This window comes from Helianthus annuus, chromosome 9 (genome assembly GCF_002127325.2).
Source record: "Helianthus annuus cultivar XRQ/B chromosome 9, HanXRQr2.0-SUNRISE, whole genome shotgun sequence".
Taxonomy (NCBI): domain Eukaryota; kingdom Viridiplantae; phylum Streptophyta; class Magnoliopsida; order Asterales; family Asteraceae; genus Helianthus; species Helianthus annuus.
In genome coordinates, this window is record NC_035441.2 from 24860385 (window position 1) to 24885548 (window position 25164).

The following is a 25164-nucleotide window of genomic DNA, read 5'->3' on the forward strand; positions in this document are numbered from 1 at the left end:
GTCGCACCTGTATCCATAGTGTAAATGGGTTGATCAACATCAGTAGGTGCATAACTTGCTGCATATGATTGATCCGGGCGCGAACCAAGTATGCCTGCATGGTTGTTATTTGAACGCGATGGAACCGTAGGATATGGGCATGGCGGCACAGGTGACCAGGGAGCCCAAGGAGTGAAATTGGGAGATGAGCCGGTCCATGGAGCAAACCCGTACGGCCAAGTGGGGTACCCGGGTGGAGCCGAAGTCTGTTGAGAGGTATTGCCACGACCTCGACCGGCAGAGCCACCCCGTCCGCGGCCACGGCCACGACCGCGACCTCGTCCTCGAGTGGAGTTGTTGTCACGAGCAGTTTCATTGCGATTATCATACCGTCCCGAAGAAGTCCGATTGTCATATGTATCAGCCGAGGATGAAGAACGGTTTTCTGAAGTTGCCACAAGGGCTGTACCGGCGGCCTGTGCCACACCACGAACCTGGTTAGCTTTGCGTGTTTCCGCCATGCAGAGTCGGGAGCGTGTCTCATAGAAATCCGGTAACGGAGTAGTTTGCTGGATGATCGTGGCCGTGCTCTCGTATTGTTCCGTAAGCCCCATAAGAAGTTGCAAGACCAACTGTTCTTCGGTGATGGGAGAACCAACATTAGTAAGTTGGTCGTATATGACCTTGAGTGCTTGACAGTAGGCAGTCATGGAGGGGTATTACTCGAGTCAAGTGTTGGCAAACTTGTTATTGAGGTCGATAGTACGTGTGGCCTTGTTGTCTTGAAAGATATTTGCCAGAGCCGTCCAAGCCGCGTGTGCATTAGTATTAGGCATCAGGATAGTGTGAAGAAGATCGGTGGAAATCGTCCCATAAATCCATTGTAAAACAATGGAGTCAAGGCGTTCCCACGACAGAGATGCGACGACTTTGTCTTTGGGCTGTTCTTTATCGGCGGAAGAGGAGGCATCGGAGACTTTCTTTGGCTGAAGGTGATCGTATACATCATAGGAGATGCAGTGAATCTTGAATAATTCGGACCACGCAGTATAGTGTCCGTTCTCGATATCAAGGGTTATAGGGATGAGAGCTTTGATGTTGGATACTGTAACAGCAGGGTGAATAGGAGTTGACATGCTGAAGACGATGAAGGAGGGCGAAGAAAGAAAAACGACAGAGTTTGCGAAGAAGAAGATGAGGGCGGCCGATAGAGGATCGGTTAGGGTTAGGTTAAAACTGGTTTGATACCATGTTATGATTGAAACCTTGCCTCCTTCATTCACAATCAATCGAATATATACAAGCATACAAATATATATCTATATTCTGTTACTAATCTAATGATAGGGATGAAAATAACACCTTGCTATAATTTTTAACACCATAGAATGATGGGAGAATTGCAAAAAAGCTTTGTTATTTCTTTGTAAATTTTGATGTATCTTGCTACTAAGGTAATTCTTAAAATTTATAGTGAAAGGATAGTGAAAACAACTCCATCGAGAACTAAACAAAAAAAGTTGTTTGTAATGTCTTCAATGCATTTTATTATGTTTAAAATATGTTTTACGTTTCAACTCAGCCGCAGTAGCTTATGATTGGGATGGGCAACAACATCGCACAGTTGCAATTGCGTTGTGGAATTGCGGACCATCCGAGAATGACGTCATCAGTGGCAACCAACTACCCAGTAGCTACTGTTTGATGATGTCATTAGTGGCAAATGACCTCATAAGGGGTTACTCGCACCCGCAGACGCTACTACTGAGGTGATGATATTAAGGGCAAAGATGGCTCTCAAGCGGTTCACGGTGATATGAGCGTGCAAAGGCCAAGTGTACCATCAAAGCGTCACATTGTGCCCAACCCCCTCGCCACACGTGCGTGTACGTGCGAGTATAAGGTGCGAAGTGAAAGTCGTTAATGAGAGGCTAGCTTAAAACTTTAATTTAGGGTCTCCATTGGTGTCTCCTTCTAGGGAAACAATCTCTATGGAAATGAACATGTTCATGAAGACTTATCGAACGTAAACGAACGTGAACGAACACAAATGAATGATATATATTCATTTTAAAACAAAGTATGCAGTTTTCATCAGAAAAATTACACGAAGAATCCCCCAAATATAAGTACTTAACATAACTATCTGAACATAGTTGACTTAATTATTTTAAACACAATAAACACAAAAGTTAAGAAGTTTGTCAAGCTTTAATACAAACTGAAATTGAAATGGTCAAATGGAGTATGTTGATGGAAGCATATAGTATAACTATGGTTTCAAATTTTTAAAAACTAAAACCAATAAAATAAAAAAATGTAACATAAAACCCTTTAAATGAACGAACATAATAAACATTAACAAGCGAACATAAGTGAACATATTACCGAATATTCATGAACATAAACGAACAAAAGCAGCATCTGTTCATATTCGTTTGTTGAACTTATCGAACAAAATTATTGTTTGTGTTTGTTCATTTATTAAACGAACAACCATAAACAAACGTTCCGGCAAACAGTTCACAAAATGTTTATTGAATGTTTGGTTCGCTTACAACCCTAGAAATAAGGGTAGAGAAAAGGATGTGAATTCTCTTAGTTTCACCTAAGAAAAGATATTTGATATGAGGTGTTGATCCTCCATATACACAAAATGAATTGAAAATAATATTTTATATTATTGTTATATGTGACAAAAGTAGCTAGTGCGAGAATGAAAGCTGGAACTGACAGACGGAATTTATAACTTCTTTGGCTTTCCTTAGAGTTTAGTTCTTTTACGGATATTCGGTGTGGTTGTGAAAGGTGAAGAGAGCGTTTTACATCATGTGGGTAGAGGGGGCATGAAGGGCAAAACCCTCAAAACCATGGGGTGGTGGGCAAGGTAGAGGGGCGTTTTATTGTAATTTTAAAAAAATAACCAACCAATCGCTACCTTCCAATCACCACCTTCCACCTCCAAATCCAATCCCCCCCCCCCTCCCCCCGGGCCAGTGGGCTTTGGGTGGTGTGTGTGGGTGTGGGGTTGGAGGGGCTCCCCCTCACACCGGATGCTTTAATAATCGCAACCTTTAGCTTAAAGTTTGTTTAGCTTTTCCATTTAGAAAACACATGTGTCACTCACGTGTGGGAAAACAAATGGCAATGTACCAAATAAACGTTAAGCTAAATGTTGCGATTGTTACAAGAATGAAACTTCAAGGACGCCCAATGTAGTTATTATAGTTAAAGGTCATGAAAGTGACCCGAACATAAATGTCATAATTTGTAATTTACTGTAAAAACAGATAAAAAACCTCAAATTAGGTATATTGTCATGCTTTCTAACTATCTTTACGGCTATAAATATGTATCAGTGTTATTCAATATTATAGATGTATAATGTATAATAATATGTATTTAAAGTTTAAATGGCTAGATTTATGATCTTAATATTTTAAAAGAAACTAGAAATTATCAAAGTGAACTAAATATATATATATATATATATATATATATATATATATATATATATATATATATACCACAAAAGGGTGTTTTAAATAAGTAACAATTCAACACCAAATTATTTTTACTAATTGAGATTTATTATCTAGTATTAAAATTTGGGTAACTGACAATTGTGTCCCTAGTCCCAGACAACTGAGGGAGACTCACTAAACACCCATAAAAGGAAACAAAAAACTGAAACCCTTTCCAAATCAATCACTTGTTGTTACCATTGTAGGAACATTTTGATTTACTTGCTACTCTCTTTTGGAATTTTGGTCTGGTTATAGCTTTTTTTTAACCGCAAGGAATGACGTGGAACCACCGTGACACTGGACGTTGTGGTCAAGGTCGACTACTCGACCGCCGACAGCCTCTTGGCTCTCCCAGATGCCCGGAAACCCGACCCTCACCCGCCCAAAGGCACGACAGTGGAATAATCGGTAAAACCTCGCTTCCCATCCAAGACGAACCGGCGCCACCCGTATTCGCCCTTCACCTGGATGCCGCAGAAAATAATGGGGAGAGTGTGAGTCGAACATGGGTCACAGGGAATACCAAATTTTTCCCCAACCATTCCACCACTACCTCATTGGCGGTCTGGTTAGAGCTTAACGTACCAAGAAATAACTGGGTAAAATTACAAAGGATGCTAACAAATTCACATCTTAAAATCTTATTTTCACACTCTTTATAGGGGTCGTGTAGGGTTATACCGCTCGTATAGGATAATCTGACATGACAAATATTGGCTCGTATAATGCTATACGGCTCGTATAGACGGAGAAAATATTAGGTCGTATAACATCCCATACGGGCCGTATAACATCCTATACGAGTCGTATAACATTATACGGCTCGTATAACATTACATGAAGTTTGGGTCGTATAACATTGTATACGGATTTTATAATATTATACGACTCATATACATGAAGACAACAAAACATTCTCTGGCATTTTTTTTGCGCAATATTCCCCTATACGGCTTGGCCCATTACAAAATTAAACAATCATTTTACAAACAATTCCTGGGTGTTTTGGAGCCAAGGGTCTCTCTGGAAGTAGTCTCTCTATCCCTAGGGGTAGAGGTAAGGTGTGCCTACATCCCATTCTCCCCAGACCCTACAAATAGCTTTGCTATTTGTGGGATTGAATTACTATGTATGATTAATTGATTTTACAAACAGCTAGATTTTTTTTTTATTATTAAACCATATGATTGGATAGAGGATCCAATGACCAAATCCAATACAAGCAAAAAAAAAAACAATTCACTGCTTAGATGTTTAAATCTTTTCGGTTGAACAACATGCATATGTCATTGTCGCTTTGCATTTCAAAACATCTTCGGTTTAGAGCTGACGTGTCATTACTCGATTGGTTGTTCAGTCGCGTCCTTTTTATTTATAGGCAAAAACTGCTCAAATGTCTATTTTAAGACTAACATGAATCAATTTGTGGTTTATCAGTAATCATTACATCTTTTGATTGAGTTATACTTTGGTATGTAAATAGTTGTGACGGTCAAACAGTTTTTCTTAAAAAAATGGTTAAATGACTATTTAAGTATTAAAAGGGCTTGTAGTCTAGCGTTATCAAGTAGTGTTGGAAATGTATCCCTCGTGAGGTTGAGATACAAATCCTATTATGGATAAAAGGGCTTGTACTCTAGCGTTATCAAGTAGTGCTAAAGACGGTGAAGGACGGTGGGATGGTGAGGCGGGTGGTGGAGTGAGTCGCAGGTGTAGGCGGAAAAGTGAAATTTTTAAATGAGGGGGGGGGGGGGGGGATCAGGAGTTGCAGGTGGCAGGTGGAGGTGGTGGTGGAAGATGGCGCTGGAGGGTTGAGGTGGTGGAGTGGAGGTGAAGGGCGGCGGTGGCTAAGGGCGGTAAAGGCCAAGTAAATTTATAACAAAATATATGAGAAGTTAACAATGTATGTCAAAATTGTTGGCAATCTCATTTCTATGGTTCCGTACTTTTACTTTGGACCTTTTGATTATAAAGCAACAACGATAAGAAAGAAACTAATTTGTGAATCATATATAGAATTAAATTAGTGGATAGAAATTGATTGGTGAATCACAGTCTAGAGTTTAGGTGTCAAAATCTCATTACTTAAACAAAACGTTTGCGTGAACCACATCCAAATTGTTGGTTTATACTTTATAGCCCAAAACCGTTCCGTTTTCAGTTTGGGGCAGATGTACTATCACTTGATTGGTTGCTCGGCCACCAAATCTTCTATTTTAGACCAAAATAGACTAAAACCACATATGATTTTAGACAATTGATGTGATTTTAGTCTATTTTGGCCTAAAATAGAAGATTTGGTAGCCGAGCAACGGGTAAGTTGTCATAATTGGTTACATGGTTATCGTTTTAAAAATCGGTTAAATGACTATTTTATATTCAAGGTTTGACTAAATGAATTCACCAATGTTCAAAATTTGATACCGTTACCATCTAAAAAGCAGAATCATCAGAATTTATTCTTCATTTACAGGTTTTATACATTAATAATACAATATAGTTACCACATGTTTCCTTTAAAACATTTTTGTGCCCACGGGAGATTATAAAAACGGTGTTAATATTCACACCCCCTTCTCTCTCTATACATACATAGATATATATAGAGAGAGAGTGTGTGGAAATAAGATTTTAGGGTATGGGAATAAAATAACCCTTAAATAGAGTGAAAAGGGTGTAAAATAAAATTTTGGAGTGTGGGAATAGAATGACCGGTAAAATACCCTGTTCAATACATAAATAAGTCAAAATTACTCTCTACTTACAAATACAAAGTACTATAATTTCCCGCAAATAAGAAATAGAACTTTCATACATTTATCTTAACACGGTATAAACGGTAGATGATCTAAGATTTAACGGACATACTACAATTCGCGAAATAGATGTCTTTTAAATACAAGAATTAACATGCGGAATACAGATCTTATGCATCATTATAACACTTTACTTACCGACAGGGTTTTACCTTTTATTTTTCTTCACTGGAATCATGTTTTACAACACCTCATCGTCTTGGTTATGATATATGGAGGAATCTTCGATGGGTAACGAAGGTGGGGTTCCTGGCGGGATTGAGGCGGCACCGTTCTCACCAGCACACACACATAGAGCCTCAGCGTCACGAAGAATGGGATCAAGGTCGATTTGACCGCTTAACTCGTTGATGAACTTTAGAAGGGTATCGAAGTCCATTTGCTCCCCCATTATTTTGGCTCGGTGTCTTTTAAGGATGGCGATACATACGTAAAGATGAAGATGCTCACTAGGGTAGTGAGTCCATAAAACCTCCCACAACCTTAGTGTTTTTTCGTATTCGAACTCCCTGAGATAACATGACCAATAATAATTAGAAGGGATTTTGGACCAAAATCAAAGATGTAAATTCCTTTCAAAAATTCAAATTCAACCCGTTAACTTTTAAACCTTGAAAAGGGTCGGATAAGAAACGGCCCGGCTCATGGTATATTTTATGAAGGGAATCGTTGAGAAAAAGAACCCGTTCTTATTGCCAACTTAACAATTTATTGTCTGTTTATAAGCGATACTTAACCATATGAAAAAGAAGAGTAAATTAAATGGATGGTCCCTGTGGTTAACCAAAATTTTGGATTTGGCCCCTAGCTTTTTAAAGGTACACGGATGGTCCTTGTGGTTTGCACTTTGTAACGCATTTAGTCCTCAACTTTATGGATGAACCCTGTGGTTTGCACTTTGTAACACATTTAGTCCCTAACTTGGACTTACTAAAACCATTAGATTTGTTAGCTGGGGACTAAATACGTTACAAATCACAAACCACAGGGACCATCCGTGTACTTTTGAAAAGCCAGGGACCAAATCCAAAATTTTGGTAAACCACACGGACCATTCGTGTACTTTACCAGTTAAAAAAATGTGCCCTTATAAGCTCCTCAATTCTTAATTTTCTGGGCCTTAACCGATTCTTATTGTTTAAAGTAAGAGGACACACAATTACAGTTTCATGCTCACACGTTGACCGCAGTTAAAATTTCATTCTATTCAAATGTTTGATGCAGAAAATGTTAATCAAGACGGATAATGAAGAGACTTGCCTTTTGAACTGAATAAGAAGCCAGCGGAAACAGAAGAAATAGTTCAAGCAGTCGTTCTGCTTAAAGTAATTATGTAACGGACTGTCCAGCAGTTCCACTAACTGCCGACACCAAAAGAGAAAAAACATGTTAGAAACATTATATATCAATATAAATGTCCCAACCGGTAATTTCATAATCATCCACATAAAAGATAAGGACGCTCATTAAGTCAGCATCACAAAGAAAAGTTTAACAATTAACTTTTTATGACTTGTTAAGAATGTCATTTTGACCTGTTGAACAAGTTTATATATAGGTTAATGTTGAATATTACCAACCAAATAACCAACTTTCAACATTCTTAGTTTAGTGGTCTAGAACCTTAACATGTTTGTAGTGGTTGGTTATGTCCCTTAACTTTCTATTTTCAATTATTTTTATATTTATTTAGTATGTGCGGAGCCGACAAAAGCATTTAACACATTCAACAGGTCAACATGACATTTTCAGTAACTAAAAACAGTTGAGCTATAATCACCGCAGCAAAAAAGAAATAAATAAACTAAAACTGCTAAAGTGTTGAAAGTTGCTTTTGGTTTTATCCAACACCATCCCTTAAGTTCGTAGTGTGGGTCGGAACGGATCGGGTCGGGTCGGGCCGGCCCACAAGCAATCTCTTTCTTTTTTAAATTCCGTATAGATAACTAATGTGAAAAACAGAATAACTACAGTATTACAGAAATAAACCTCAGAGTAAAGTACACAGATGGTCCCTGTGGTTTATCAAAAATTTAGATTTGGTTCCTACATTTCCAAAAGTACATGGATGGTCCCTGTGGTTTGCACTTTGTAACGCATTTAGTCCCCAGCCAAGTAGCCAACAAATCTAAAGGTTTTACTTTCCGAAAAAAAAAAAACAAATCTGAAGGTTTAGCAGGTCCAAGTTAGGGACTAAATGCGTTACAAAGTGCAAACCACATGGACCATCTATGATCTATGTACTTTTACAAAAAGGTGGGGACTAAATGCGTTACAAAGTACAAACCACAAGGACCATACGTGTACTTTTGAAAATCTAGGGACCAAATCCAAAATTTTAATAAATCATACGGACCATTCGTGTACTTTTTATGCACTTTGAATGACTTCAGGTGATTTTCAACTCATTTGATCCATTTTTGTTATAGCTAAAAATAATATTTTTTACCCAAATCGAGGTCAAAACAGTCACCTCTAGCTTCATGTTTTGACAAACAATGCATGTGACATACGATGTACATGTGCTTACAAAAAAAACAAACACACACAGTGGGAGGGAGAGATAGAGAAAGGACCTTGGACAGTGCAAACAGTTGAGAGTGCATGCCACTCTGATCACGGTTGAAATTTGGCCCAAGTCGTTCCAATAGAGAAACAAAACACCAGAATGCTTCTGATTCATCCTTCATTATGAATAATATTGGAGACAGGAGATCACTCATGCCCTAACAAAATTATGATATTTATTAGCAAAAAGATTGTGTATGCTTTTACATAGGAACCAACATATCTAAAACATAAGCCGAGTGAATCAGTTGAACAAAAAACTTCAAAAAGTAAATCAAAATAGTAAAGACTGACATAAGCTATTTACTTATCAACGGGTCGGTCAAATTGAGTTACCTTTTTACAATCTTTATATATCAAACAACGCAAACAGGTCAAACAAAAATATTCAGAAAGGAAACAGGTTGAATGTCGCCCAAAGAATAATTTTAATTCATAAAACTTTGAAAATCATTTTATTAAAAAAGTTCATCCTTTTGAAATGATATATTTTTTTAAGTAAAGTACACCTATGGTCCCTGCGGTTTACCAAAATTTTGGGTTTGGTCCCTAGCTTTCCGAAAGTCATATGGATGGTCCCTGTGGTTTGCACTTTGTAACACATTTAGTCCCCAACTAACAAATCTAAAGGTTTCGACAGGTCCAACTTAGGGACTAAATGCGTTATATAGTGCAATCCACTAGGACCATCCATGTAACTTTTGGCAAAGTTGGGGACTAAATGTGCTACAAAGTGTAAACCACCGGGACCATCTGTGTACTTTTGAAAAGCTAGGGACCAAATCCAAAATTTTGGTAAACCACAAGGACCATTCATGTACTTTACTCTTTACAATCTTTATATCTCACACAAGGCAAATAGATAAAATAAAAAAAAATCTAAAAAGAAAACAGGTTAAATGTCACCCAAGGAACAATTTTTCATAAAACGTTCAAAATCGTTCATTTAAAAAGTACATCTTTTTGAAATGATTTGTTATTATTAATCATTTTTACTTTTAAACTTTTGGATAAATTACAAGTTTTGTCCTTTATCTTTATGCCACTTTTCAGGCGGTGTCCTTTTTAACGAATGTTGACAGGCGTTGTCCTTTACTAGGTATTTTGTTGCAAGTTTAGTCCTTTACACCCAACCCAGTTAAAAAACCCTGTTAATTGTTGGGTGTAAAGGACTAAACTTGCAACAAAATACCTAGATAAAGGACATGCAACAAAATACCTAGTAAAGGACACCGCCTATCAACAATTAACAGGGTTTTTTAACTGGGTTGGGTGTAAAGGACTAAACTTGCAACAAAATACCTAGTAAAGGACACCGCCTGTCAACATTCGTTAAAAAGGACACCGCCTGAAAAGTGGTATAAAGATAAAGGACAAAACTTGTAATTTTTCCTAAACTTTTTAAAAAAAGTTCACACTTTAGAACAAAAAAGTGTTTCCCATCAACCCAACTAAACCTGTCCCATATAGACGCATACCAAAGATTCCCGCTGACTTGAACTCGTTTTGATTAGTTACCCAAACCATCCGACAAGCCCATGATGCTATGTCTAATATTAGCCTTTCAAGTGATAATACTCTTAGCAAAAATGTTGGTGGAATACCTGACAGTAACCAAGATCAAAGTTGTAGAATGAGTAAGTCAACAAGATGTCATGCATGAGGCGTACATTGGGATTGTCATCACCATCATAGAACGACAGTGATCTGTCAGTCCTTACCTTGAAAAAATTAGTAATCATTTAACTATTAATAAAATGGCTCACATTGTAAATAACTATTTTAATCTATGGTCCTACTCATACCACATCTTTCTCGATAAGGCCTTTCCTTTCTCTGAATTTTGTAAATCTTTTCGCCTGTTCTGGAGAAATGCTCTGCAGAAGAAAATTGGGACAAACAAATATGATATTCCTTCATAAAACAAAGGGGGCAATCCCCGACAAGACATGAAATATACAGGTTAGAGATGGAGCTTAATGAATTTTATATGTAAACAGTTGACACGGGTAACCTGACAATAAAGAGGTCAGGTTTGGTTTGCCCTTACCAATTCACTAACATGTTAAAGCCTGTAAACGAGCCGAAGTGCCGAACGTTCAGCGAACAATTGAACCGTTCGGCGGAAAGTTCGTTTGTGTTCGTTCGTTTAATAAATGAAAGAATACAAACAAGAAATTTCGTTTGTTTGGTTAAATGAACAAACATGAACAGACGCCATGTTTTTCATTTATGTTCGTGAACGTTTGGTAACGTTTTCGTTTGTGTTCGATAGTTCATTAGTGTTTTTAGTTTTTATATTTTATTTAAATACTTCAAAATTCCGACAAATAATATGTTTAATAAGTATCAATGTATTATATATTTTGTTCATGAACTCTTGTTTATGTTCGTTTGTTTCTATTTGTTTTCATGAACATTAGTCTGTATTAATGAACGCTCATTTGTGCTTGTTGCCTAAAATTAACAAATGAACACCAACGAATTATTTTCTTTAACGAACGGACACGAACATAAAATCTCGTTCGGTAAGCATTCATGAACAGTTCGTGAACACATATTTCCTTAAGAAACGAACACAAACAGGGTCTTGTTCGTGTTCGTCTGGTTCGTTTGCAGCCCACTAACAGCTACAGCCTACAACTAAACACTGTTAAGCATGGAAGCATCGCTTCAACTTATATTCGTTTCCTATTCTTTTTTGATATTGTATTAGATTTACGTCTTTTTATAGTTGGGTACTTGGGTTATGGATCTCAATGACACTAGTCATCGAAACGGGTGGTAAACCAGTCAGCACGGATAATCTGTTTACAAATATTTCTGAGTTGGAGTTCAACATTTCGATACAATTAACTAATCGAGTCAGGTTTTGGTTAGGCTATACAATAAAAGCCGAAGGGAAAGATAATACTTTCTGCAAGGAAGGGAAGAAAAGAACCCATAACATAGTTGTAAGGCGCTATTCATTTGGATAAAACTTAATTACATACCTGCCATTGGTTTTTTATTGTCTCATACTCTGACTTCTTAACAGACCAAGCATACTCCCTCTCCGCATCTGTAGAATCATATGAATAATATCCCAATAAAAATGGCCAAACCTGAAAATCAAGCATCATCAAAAGGTTTAATTCCACTATGCAAATAGAGAAAAGTGTCAAAACCCAATAATACCAGAATAAAATAAAACAAACCTCTTTCCGCAAGTTATGCTCCACTCCCCCGTAGAATATTCTCTTTTTCAAAGCATTTGGATCTACAATACGGCCTTCATAATCCAAAAAGGTTGACCACTGTATAAAAAAGTCTTATCAGTCAAAAGACCTACATGTACCACTACTTCCCTTTTTGAAGAAGGTGTGTACGTGTAAGAAGGGATTTGAAATTTATGTTTGTTCAGGTGAAAGAACAAAAGCAACAGATACGACAAATACCATTCAGGCAAAAACATAATAAAGTACACGGATGGTCCCTGTGGTTTACCAAACTTTTGGATTTGGTTCATATCTTTCCAAAAGTTCACAGATGGTCCCTATGGTTTGCACTTTGTAACGCATTTAGTCCCCAACTTTTTCCAAAAGTACAAGGATGGTCCCTGTGGTTTGCACTTTGTAACACATTTAGTCCCTAACTTGGACATGCTAAAACCTTTAGATTTGTTGGCTGGGGACGAAATACGTTACAAAGTGTAAACAACAGGAAGCATCCGTGTACTTTTGAAATATTAGGGACTAAATCTGATTTTTTTATTAACCACAGGGACTATCGATGTACTTTAATACTTTTCTTCACTGTAAACAATAATTTGAACCGAAAAACTTGCTTCTTACACCAAACAAAGTGGCAAAACAAGAAGATATTTGAAACCATTTAAAGGTATTTTGAAAGCTCGTTGTGAATATTAAACCATGATGCAGTATATGATGATTTGTCATGAGCTTGTACAAAAAAGTATGCCTTACCTCTTGAAGCCCTAGAGGATGTTGTCGTGGTTGTCCCCAAACCAGTGTTATTTTATCGAACTGCCAAAAATACAAAGAAAAATGAACAAGGTAAGAACTAAGAAATCGATCTGTGAACAGTGAACATTCATCAAAAGGACAGTATTTGGATTCTCATACAAAGTTCATATATGCTAAATGTTGGCAAACTAAGGAGTCATTCATGTATCTATGATAACTAAAAGCACAGCTTTGCAACCTAACAAGTAACACATTAATGTTTCTATTTTGGTTAATAATCATAATGCAGTCATCATTTTATTGGTTAAGCTCACTTTTTACTCCTTTCAGTTAATTAGAAAAGATTGTGCTTGAATTGTGTCTTCCAAACATCTAACTTTCGTAAGTAAAGACCAACCTTTTCAATTGTTATGTACATGAACTTAGATCTTAGAGCCATTAAGTTTCAGTAGTTCAGCTTCCCTAAGGCCTAGATACATATTATGATTTTTTTTCTTAGTAGGAAAAATATCATAAAAACACATACTTTCTGTTTTTTCTTATAAAAGTCACTCCACAATTTCTTGCACGTAAAAAACACTATATTTTGTTTTTTTTCTTGCAAAAGTCACTCAACAATTTTTTGCACATAAAAAACATTGTACTTTCTGTTGTTTCTCACATAAGTCACTTAACAATGTAATTAAATGAATCATCATCATCATCATACTCAGTAAATCCCACAAATAGCAAAGCTAAGGTAGGGTCTGAGGAGGGTAGATGTAGACAGCCTTACCTCTACCCCGTAGGAATAGAGAGGCTGCTTCCAGTGAGACCCCCGGCTCGATTGTAGTTTTGTATCAAACCTTGGACCTAAGACACATAACACTCAAAACAATCGGGATAGAGACTGATTGGTGCATGTACCCCCGTGTCTTTCAGCTATCAACGTCACCACATGATGCATAATTAACCATCCGCCACTTTTAACGTTATTTTCACAAAATTAGTAAAATAACATTAAAGTTAGTACCATTTCACTTTTGCCCCCCGAGCGCTCACACATATATACATTATATGTGCACACCGCAAGCGGGGCAATAATGTAATTAAATGAACCTTTTTATCAAATAAAAAATATATAATCAACTATGACACAAAAGAACATGTGTGGAGACATGCCTTAGATTCCCAATTCCATGTTAACATTCTTTATTTTCTTGCACCAGTTGTAAATTACTTTGTTAGAACATCTCAAGAATTCATCTAAAATTTGAAGATGAAATTGATTTGTTTCAAACAGATCAATATAACTAACTATGGTTTTTACAAAATCAAAAATTTTATGAATTTGAATTTTTTTAAGTTTAACTATTATATGTAAGTGTTTTCTCTTTTAGATCATTTACACCTTATTCGGCTATGAGTTAAAAAGTCGAATATTGTAATTTGTAAATAAAAGTTGACGTCACTGATGTGAAAAGGTTTTGTAATATTTGGTGCAAATATGAAATTTATCAAAGAAAAACTTTATTACGTGTTGTTAAAACAAAAAATAAAAATCACAATTTTGTTCCAAATTGCCATGTTGAGTGACTTTTGCACGAAAAAAGAGAAAAAGTGTAGTTTTTTTATATGCAAAATATTGTGAAGTGACTTTTGTGAGAAAAATACAAAAAGCATAGTGTTTTTTTATGATATTTCCCCTTCTTAGTACATACTCTATATATAGAAAAGCTCTCTAAATCATCATCATCATCATCATACTCAGTAAATCCCACCAATAGCAAAGCAAAGGTAGGGTCTGAGGAGGGTAAGATGTAGACAGCCTTACCTCTACCCCGAAGGAATAGAGAGGCTGCTTCCGATGAGACCCCCGGCTCGATAGTTGTTTTGCATCAAGCCTTGGACATAAGGCACATAACACTCAGCAATCAGGACAAAGACCGATTAGTGCATGTACCCTTTTGTCTTTCAGCTATCAACGCCACCACATGATGCATGATTAACCGTCCTCAGCTTTTAACGTTATTTTCACAAAATTAGTAAATAACGTTAAAATTAGTGCACTTTCACTTTTGCCCCCCGATGGCCCACACATATATACATTATATGCGCATACCGCAAGCGGGGCGTAATAGAAAAGCTCTCTAAATAATAAATAATATATTTATTAGAAATGAATAATTAATCCCTGTCCGAAGGCCATTACTTTATCTTGGTTTAACTGTACCTTAAAACTAAGTTTTCAACATGCTCATCTTGAATTACGACAAAAAGTAACATCCATCTTCCAACTTAATATTTATATAAAAATTTTACCTCTATAGGATCAGAGGGAACAGGAACTCTCTTGGGAACAACTTCTACATCATTGGAGGCCATATCCTGTGACTGGTGGTCTTTAGAAGCCCAATTAGTCCTCCTTTTCTCATTGGGACCATGACCATCAACAAGGTTATCACGAAAAAGCTGGGAAGTTGTCTCTCGAGCAAACTTTGTGACTAGTGAAAATTTCTCCAAAACATTGATTGAAATATCTCGAGCTGGATCGTGACTTTTTTGTCTCTGTTTGTTGTTTCGTTGCGTACTACTCAAATGACCATCTTCTGGCGTATGCTTATTGTTCAAGTTGTTATCGGAGGTAGAACCTGAAGATGAAGGGATTCTGCTTGCAAGAGATCCTGGAAGCTCCAATGAAGACAACGTTCTCTGATAACACATATTTAAATAACATACGTAAATGAAACTGCAAACAAAGTTTAATAACCATTGAATGAATACGAACCCAGAAAAAAATAACAGTTCTTCATATGAGCTAAATCAAAAAGGCTAATACCTGAAGAGGATCTTGGAAGTTATTTACAAGGAACAGATTTGCATCTTCTGAAGACCTGTGGCAAAACAGATCTAATTAGAGACAATTGAAATCCCATTGCCGGATCATGTTTTACATGATTAAACATTTAACACGCAAAATTCTACAATTTGGCTAACAAGACATGCGGAATCCATCATGAAAGCTTGATAATGATTATGTGTACACGAACAGGTAAATAAACGTTTTGTATTGTCCAGAATGATTTTGACAAAGTTTCACCTAGAAAGTGACAAAATAGTAACTCAGACGCATGGCAGAATTCTGACCCAGATGCATGAGTCAACCTACTTATAGGCGTATGACTCATACGGTTAAACATATAAATCGTATGACTCATGTGTCTGCCCTACTACAAACGTATGGCTCATGCGTTTACATACTCATGCGGTTGACCTTCTCAAACATATGACTCGATCGTTTGAGTTACATATGTAATACAATCTGATAGGCATAGGCTTAAGATGAAATCATCTGCAACAACATATTTTTGATGAAGATAGCTTATAATACTTTAAGCATTATCTTAACAGGAAGAGCAAGCAATACAAGTTTTAAAAACATGAAATCTTAAAAGAGAGTGTAGCTATAACAAGTCCAGAATAGGAGGCTTCTTGTTCTTGTTTGCTAGGTGATTGCTGATAGCTGGTAATTACAATATGTAACTTGTATTGCCCGTTTTTTTTATTATTGTTGTTATTTTAGAGAATGTAACACCAACTTCCATACAAACATCACATGCCAAAAGATCAGTTTTGTATCAAAGTCTACAGAAGAGATTAACATAGGGTTAATATGTACCACGCTGGTGGTGTCACCCCTCACCATGCGTGCATTGCTGATTTAATAATCGGATAAATAAGTTTCCCTCTACAATACTGTAAAACATATATATGTTTAGCCCACGGGCCTGGGTTAGATTTCTCTAGTCTCTAGGCCTTGTTTCCTACATATTGAGGGTTCTTCCATTGTAATTAAACAACTCATTTAAAATATAGTCCATTAATGCCCCGCTTACGGTGTGCACATATAATCTATATATGTGTGGGCGCTCGGGGTGGGGGGGCAAAAGTGAAATGGTACTAACTTTAACGTTATTTTACTAATTTCGTGAAAATAACGTTAAAAGCGGCAGATGGTTAATCATGCATCATGTGGTGATGTTGATAGCTGAAAGACACGGGGGTACATGCACCAATCAGTCTCTGTCCCGATTGTTTGAGTGTTATGTGTCTTAGGTCCAAGGCTTGATACGAAACTACAATCGAACCGGGGGTCTCACTAGAAGCAGCCTCTCTATTCCTACGGGTAGAGGTAAGGTTGTCTACATCTACCCTCCTCAGACCCTACCTTAGCTTTGCTATTGGTGGGATTTACTGAGTATGAGTATGATGATGATGATGATTTAAAATGTAGTCCATTGGGTTCCTCCATTGTAATTAAACAATTCATTTAAAATGTCGTCCATTACTTTTACTAATTACCAAGGGTCCTTGTGATAATAGTCGTGAAAAGTTATCTACCTGTGCAACAGCAAGACCATATTGGAATACACAAGGATCCTACATAAGAAAAAGCACAAACCTGACAATAAGAACATGCTGCTTAATTGTAGCTAGAAATTCTCGTACCCCACCACTATAGAAGTAGAGCGGAGGGAATGCCAGGCCTGTATAAACTTTCGGTCAGGCTGAAATCAAGTAAACAAAAATGCAATTGTCTATTCTAAAATACTTATAAAAACTAGCAAACAGAACATATTTGAAACAATAATAGCAACAAGGATTTGAAAAGAAGAGGTTGTCATGGCTCTTTAGTAATGTCTAGGAAGAATTACGTGAACATTTCACATATAAACTTAAACATTTCACACGTAATAGCCTACCTGATGATACAACAATAACGTACTGCCACCCAATTGTTGGTGTATGCCGACGAATCGACTGAATATCAGAAAACGGTAATGCTTTTATGGTGTACAGATTTTTGTCTGCATAAAAACAACACTAATCATCAGATCCACATATCCCAAACATATACAAACAAAAAACAGGATATATAGTATATACAGTCTGATACACCACAAACAATTAAAAGATGAGGCTAACCTCCTGCAGACGGTCTGGCATTTGAGCTTTGGACTTTATAAGGTATCCACGTCTATTATGACAATAAAGTATATCTTACTATCACAATAAAATAATTAACAGATCATGCATCACAAAAATGAATAGTGCTTCACAACAAGAGAACATTACCATAAACAGTGAAGAACCTTGCTTAATCAACTTCAAACGCCCACTGATCCTTTCTGCAGCATATTGAGTTGGATGAATCGTAACATTATCCTTCAGGTACACTACTTCAGCATCTTCTGGATCAGTAGAAGAGCTTCGCTTGCTACTATCATTACGAGTCATGCTTGAAGAGCCCTAAATATTCATAGAACAAGTAGAATGTAAGTATATATGATGTATGTTTTTACATATAAGCCATTTTTCAGCAAAAATATGTATCAGTTACACAACAAATATACTAGTATAAGCTATCACCAAGGTTTAAAAAGGCGGAAACGGGTATCGAGGCGTTTTCTCTTAGCCTCACAAGGCGTAAGCCTCGAGGCAGGTCGAGGCGTAAGCCTCAAAACATTATTAAAAAAATTAAAGAAAAATATATATCTCTCATAAAATCACAAATTACCATAAAACAAACATCATAAATAGAAAATAGAAAAACAAACAAGGTTTAACATAAAACAAACATCATAAAATAGTTCGAACAACTTAAATTAGTAATGTTATGACATCTAAATATCATAGAACTCGTTTTCCTCCGCATCATCATCCTCAAAGTTTTCATCTGGCGTATTTAGATCGTCATCATCATCATCAACCAAATTAATAACTCTTTTCCTTTTCCTCCTAGATGATGAACTCTCACCTTTTTCCTCATTTGACATGGCAACTCCACCAATACCATCTTCATCTCCACTTGGGTTAGCTATCCACTCATCATCCGACAAAACATCATCGGCAAAAATCGGGACTTCATCATCTTTTAGATTCGTCTTCTTTATAAACATTTGCTACAATCTCCTATTGTACATAACGTACACCAACTTGTTCATCCTATTCGTGCACAACCGATATCTTCTTTTCGATTAGGTTTTTTTAACCTAATAGATGTTTTTTAACTGAACTATTGGGTTGGCCCACCAATTAAGCCTAATAAACACTAAATGGTTCTAAAATAAAGTCCAAAAAACCTAAAATTTTCCATTTTCACAAGGTCTGGTGAGGCTTAAGCCTCACCGCCTCGCCTCACCGCCTCAGCGCCTCGGACAGCCTCAGAAAGCCTCGGATGACTGAGGCCTAGGTTTCAGTTGACCCATATGAGGCTAAGCCTTTAAGGCGTTTTTTCATAGCCTCAGCCGAGGCGTAAGCCTCGAGGCGGGCCTCGGAAAGCCTTTTTAAACCATGGCTATCACTAGAAACTCGTTTATGTATTTTATTTAAAATGGTAAGAAAAAAGTTGCTTGCATCAAAGTTGTCTGTTTACTTAATACACACACCATCAGCACAAATATGTTTTCAAATCTATTTTCTAGACGTATTACACATCAAGTGCATACGTAACCTATCTAAACACGCTTGCATATGCATACATATATATATATATATATATATATATATAGAGTGGAGGGTTCAAATGAACCTTCCCCTATATATATATAGGAGAAGGAACTGTTAGGAACCACCCTTTATTGCAAGAACCAATGTGAACACAACCAAAAATACCTAAAAAATCTAAAAAACACACAATTTTTTTTTAATATTTTTTATAAAAAAAGGGGGGTGTTCTTTTAGGTTTTGGGTGGTGGTGTAGTGGGTTTATTTTGTTGTGTTCACATTGGTTCTCGCAATTAGGTTCAAGAGTGAACACTAATGTATCTGAGTGAACAAATCCTGGCCATACACGTGTGTAACTCAATGGCCAGGATTTGATGATGAAATACACTAGTGTATTTTACAATTTGATGATGAAATCCTAGCCATACACGTGTGTAAATCAATGGCCAGAACCCCACCCTAGGATTAGGTTCAAGTTCCTAGCTCAAGCCACTTTTAGGGTGGGGTTCTAGAGTGAACACTAGTGTATTTGTGAACTGAGTGAACAAATCCTGACCATTGATTCACATCATCAAATCGTAAAATATACAAGTGGATTTTCATCATCAAATCCTGACCATTAATTTACACTTGTGTTTTGTGTATTGATAATCAAGGGCTAAGATTAGTTTACACAGTTCACTATCAAAGGGGTTGTTCACAAATGAACCTAACCTTAGTCACATATAGATCAGGTCATCATGCTACTTTTATGCAATCAACTAAGAAAAAATTGCATCCAATCGCCAAACTTGAAAGCTTATAAATTTGATTCGAATTCTAAAATCTAACAAAAACGATCGTGGAAGCCCTAATTTACATAAAATCCAGAACAGCCTCATTTGTTTACTTATTCAACTACTATAATCAACAGCTACAAAATTTTATAACCAAATCAAAACTAGTTCACAATCTGCCTAACAGCTCACATAAATAATAAATATAGATACACTCATACATATACAGATCATACTGATAGCATACGAACTCGATTCAAATCCTAAAAGCTAACAAACTTACAAAAACTATCACGGAAGCCCTAATTTACACGAAATCAACAACAAACTCACTGTCTAACCGCTCAAAATTAACTCAACTCGAATCATCAACTTCCAAATCGATCTAGAAGTCGATTCCAATTCTAAAAACTAGCATAAATTATCTTTGAAGCCCTAATTTACACGAAATCAACAACAACCTCACTGTCTAACCGCTCAAAATTAACTCAATCAGCATCATCAACTTCCTAATCGATCTACAAGTAAGTTTAACTAAACTTAATCACAGATAACCGTCGATCGCGATAATGTATACATAATATGATAATTTAGTTAAAGTTTGTTTTACATAATGGAATTTGAAAGTTTTGCTTACTTGTTTAGACGCAGCGGCGTAATCGGCGTCGTCAGACAGATCGTGAATATCGGTTCCGTTCATCGCCGCCGGCGACGGTTGCGATACGACGGTGGATTCCGGTGGTGATGAGCTGGATTATTGGAACAAGGTAAGGTGGATATTGGGTTTTTATTATTATGTGGAACTTTGGAATTTGATGTAATGATGTGGGATAACTGAATATATAGGCATCCTATTTAAAGAAGTAATATTTTAATATGTTCTTAATGTTAATGTTTTTCTTTTTAACCGCCATAATAATCAATCCCGAGACTCTTAGACATTTACTGGACCAAATGGAGTACTCTGAGAATAATCTGAGTTCATTATCAATTCCGGAGAAAACCCGGTAACCAATCCGCCCGTAGGCACGACGGTGAAGTTACCGGTAAAACTCGTTTAGCTCAAGGATCGAACCCTGATTTCTCCGGGTCTCCTGTCATCGCCCACCAGTGTCTCACTCTGCGCCAAATGGGAGTTGAACTTGCATCTCTTAAGATAAATGTAAGCCTTCCACCACTTGATCTAGAGTTGGCAATATGTTGTTAATGTTAATCATGAAATATATACTAGTATTTTCACCCGTGGTGTGTTGCGAACTTGCAGCGACGTCAAAATTTAAAGTAACTCAAATTTGTATAAAGAAATCGAAACATTTTGTGTTAACTGATACGTGACGGATATTTGATATGTGAGTATGAATTTATTGATACGTGACGGATATTCATGTATTTTGTGTTTGTGAATTATCATCGGATAAAACGAGAATATACAGGTAAAAACCGGTACACAAAGTTATTGTCACAACTACAGGTGTGAAATTATTGTAAAATGGCAATATAAATATATTATACACAGAAAATAACTACTTTTGTAATTTTTTTATCAACAAAATACTTAATTAAAAGTATGTTTCGTACAAAGGGTAAGAAGTCTATGTAGGCATAGTGTTTTAAATTTTTGGTATGATATTTTATATTCTTTTGGCATAGTATTATATAGAAAAACACTAAACGTAACAATTTAAAACACAATTAAATGTATTCCATGCATGAAATCTAAAATACCATATAAAGAAATTAATCAGTGTGTTTTAAATTAAATACCTAAAATACATATGATTGTGTTATAAATAGTTATGTTTGATATTTCTCTATGTTATACTATATCCAAAAAAATATAAAACATCATATCTAAAATTTAAAACAACATGCCTACATAGACTTCTTACACTTTGTAGAAAAAATGTTATTTTTACACTAACTTTACCCACTATTACAATGACTTAAATTTATGTAAATTTAATTTAATTAATTAGATAATAAAAAAAATATTATGATAAAAAAAAATCCCACCCAATTACTTACACACTAAGAGTTGCAGTTATATCCCATGTTAAGGAAATTGGCTTTTGGCGCGTTTCCGTTGGTCCAATCCGGTGATCAACATTTGTATTCAATAACAACTCGGTTTCAAAATATTTAAACTAAGAGTTTGAGAAATTATAAAAATAATAATAATAATAATAATAATAATAATAATAATATCAAACTTTTCTAACGGTGTGAACATGATTTTTGTTTCTTTTGAAACCAAGACTTCGATACTTTAATAAGACAAAACGTAACATGAGGAATTGATGGAGTAGCTACGAATTGACTAAAAACCAAAGCCAAAAGTGTCGTGTCGAGGTCAGGGGCGGATCCAGCTCACGTTTGTGGGTTCTCAGGAACCCAATGTGTTTGGAAAAATGAAAAAATTAGTGAGAACTTTATAGAATTTAGAAAAAATTAATGAGAATTAAAGATAATTTAACAAAAGGAACCCATTAAAATAAAATTATACATCCGCCACTGGTCGAGATAAATTACTAAAGGAAGTTATTATGAACAAGAAGTTACAAGTAAGATTCGATGAGTAGATAACTAAGGATAGTTGTGATGAAGTATGGATGGATTTCAATAATCTTTGACTTATACCCGACTATTTAATACATTGGGTTCATGCCTTTTCATGTTGGTGTTCGGAACCACGACTATGATCTTAGTTTATTAAAAAGTATCCGTTTGTTATTACCTAAAACTTGATCTCAAACTCACCTTAAAAACTCAGTAGAAATATTAAACACTCAAGTAAAACTCTAACAAAATCAGTGTTTTTAGTAATTTAAGTTTCTATAAACTTTAAAATATTTTATTAATTTTATTTTTAAGATTATTTAATGTACTATTATACTTATTTTTGGCATGGGTAAACACGTATAAAACCAGTTTCGTCTAATTATGAATGCGATCACCCAATATTGACACTTGCTTAAAAAAGGATTATGATCACAAATGAGCTTGTGTATAGACTAAAAAGAGTTAAATATTACAAAACATTAGTTCGTTTATGATCATTTAAAGGTTTAGTTATTAAAAAAGGATTATGATCACAAGACTAAAAAGAGTTAAATATTACAAAGCATTAGTTCGTTTATGATCATTTAACGGTTTAGTTAGGATGTTGGATTCTTGTATTTGGATGCATTACTTTGCTTAGTGTAACTGTTTACCGAAATTGTGATTTCACAAATGTTGGTTTTAAATATTTTATAGAGTTAATTGCCAAAATCGTCCCTGAGGTTTGGACACGTTTGTCATTTTCATCTAAAATGAACTTTTTGTACAATTTTGCCCCCCACGTTTGTAACTTGTTGCCATTTTCATCCAAATGCCTAACCAAGTTACTTTATACCGTCTGATGGGGTATTTTTGAAATTTCACAATTATAAGGGGGTAACTTGTAATTATCTCTTCTAGATATTATATTAGTCTTTTATAACATTCCTTCCTCATAAAACCCATTTACAGACATGAAAAAAAGCATAAATCTTCCCCCTTTCTTCTTCATCTCGTTCTTCATGAATCCATACATGGTTGTATGTATTCATAGATTTAGTGGTTGATTTAGAGGAAGAGAAAGTGATAGATAAATTGTTGTAACTTAATTTTTTGTTGTAAATTAAATCTATACAGTTTTGTGTATTATCATGAAGTGTATGTGAGATCGCCACTCGTCAGGTTGTTTGGTGATTGCTTAAGTTCTGTTATTTGTTGTGTTTGTATAGATTAAGTGATTCGATTTAGAGGAAGAGAAAGCTATAGATAAACTGTTGTTGTGTTAAATTTTTGGGAGGAAAACATGTTTATGTGAATTTGTAACGGATCTGGTGGAACAACTTATGATTGGTTTCGTTTGCGGCGATTGAAGATCTGTATTCGCATCAACATGGTTTTATAGTGGAATCGATCGTTGTTGGCCCATGTGATCAATCCTTGAAGAACAGATGATACAGAAAGCCAAAACTAGTTCTCAACAGTTGATCCACAATAAGCAATGTTGAATTAAATTCCCTCCAATGGCAGTGTTTCTAACAGCTGATGATTCTAAAGACTGATATCCTCAAAAATTGTTCCTCTAAAGACTGTTGGTTACAAAATCTAATGAAGACCTATCAACTGCTGATTATCAAAGCCCTGTTGAAACCCAAGTACTGCTGAATCAAAGGCCTGATCAACCTAAGAGGAAAGCACTGCTCAGCAACATCAGTGTTTAAGCATCAACAGCGGATAGGTGCATCAGTGTTTAGTGTATCAGTATTTCAATGTAACAGTGTCTGTTTAGTATCAGTGTTTAGAGGTTGTTAGTTTGTTAGATGTCACTGTCTAGGTGACGTCAGCAAAGATGCTCAGTGGTTAGATTTGTACTATAAATAGAACAGTACCTGTACTCTATTAGCTCTTTGCACAGACTCATCTTGTACGAACAACTAGTGAGCTCAGGCTGAGGGGGAGTTTAGTATTCATGCATGCATAGTTAAACTTTTGTAATTCGATTCAATCTTTTGACTAATGAAATCATGTGTGATGAAAACTATCTCTCTTTGATTGTGTTATAAAGTTTTACTTTCATTTTCGCTGCAATTGTTCTTTGATCTATCTTCTTCCATTTAATCATTTTTGTTAAAACAACACAATCAGGACAAACTTAGATCCTAACAATTGGTATCAAAGCTTTGGACAGTCAAATTTGACCTAACAATCAATTTGACATAAACGTTCAGCTCAAATCCATTGATACTAAAGTTGTTCGTATCAGTTGAAAAACAAAGTAAAGTGTAATCACGTATAAAGTTGATTATTCAAAAAATTCTGTAAAACAACCAAGATGACTTCACATTCATAGGACCCTCACAACACCGGAACACTATTCAAGCCACCTATGCTTGTCAGATCCGAATACAATATCTGGCAACGTAGGATGGGCCATGTGTTAGCTCAGCAAAACACCGGCTGCTGGAAGTCAGTCATCTTTGGACCTCATGTTCCAATGGTGCCTAGCATAGAA

The 25164-nt window shown here is 35.9% G+C and overlaps 2 protein-coding genes across 2 annotated transcripts; both read right to left on the bottom strand.

Moving 5' to 3' along the window:
• Nucleotides 1-707: 707 nt before the first annotated feature.
• On the bottom strand, nucleotides 708-1115 carry LOC110875542. Its single transcript, XM_022123739.1, has one exon. It carries the CDS (start codon nucleotides 1113-1115, stop codon nucleotides 708-710), a length of 408 nt encoding a protein of 135 aa, XP_021979431.1.
• A 5099-nt stretch (nucleotides 1116-6214) lies between these two features.
• On the bottom strand, nucleotides 6215-20944 carry LOC110877446 (TBC1 domain family member 15). Its single transcript, XM_022125590.2, has 15 exons — nucleotides 20755-20944; nucleotides 17971-18144; nucleotides 17821-17872; nucleotides 17598-17702; nucleotides 17297-17381; nucleotides 15674-15728; nucleotides 15157-15546; nucleotides 12856-12915; nucleotides 12088-12186; nucleotides 11884-11994; nucleotides 10696-10767; nucleotides 10495-10611; nucleotides 8899-9048; nucleotides 7583-7683; nucleotides 6215-6831 (listed from the first exon to the last, which is right to left on the bottom strand). Exons 1-15 carry the CDS (start codon nucleotides 20815-20817, stop codon nucleotides 6504-6506), a joined length of 1962 nt encoding a protein of 653 aa, XP_021981282.1. The 5' UTR covers nucleotides 20818-20944; the 3' UTR covers nucleotides 6215-6503.
• Nucleotides 20945-25164: the final 4220 nt, after the last annotated feature.

What these genes read in the sequence shown, in the direction of transcription:
- LOC110877446 (XM_022125590.2), bottom strand. Translation starts at nt 20,817, where the DNA reads ATGAACGGAACCGATATTCACGATCTGTCTGACGACGCCGATTACGCC. An exon ending in AAGGTTCTTCACTGTTTATG is followed by an intron (nt 17,873 to 17,970) that starts GTAATGTTCTCT and finishes TTGTCATAATAG; the next exon opens with ACGTGGATACCTTATAAAGT. An exon ending in CTTCTTATTCAGTTCAAAAG is followed by an intron (nt 6,832 to 7,582) that starts GCAAGTCTCTTC and finishes ATGTTATCTCAG; the next exon opens with GGAGTTCGAATACGAAAAAA.
- LOC110875542 (XM_022123739.1), bottom strand. Translation starts at nt 1,115, where the DNA reads ATGTCAACTCCTATTCACCCTGCTGTTACAGTATCCAACATCAAAGCT.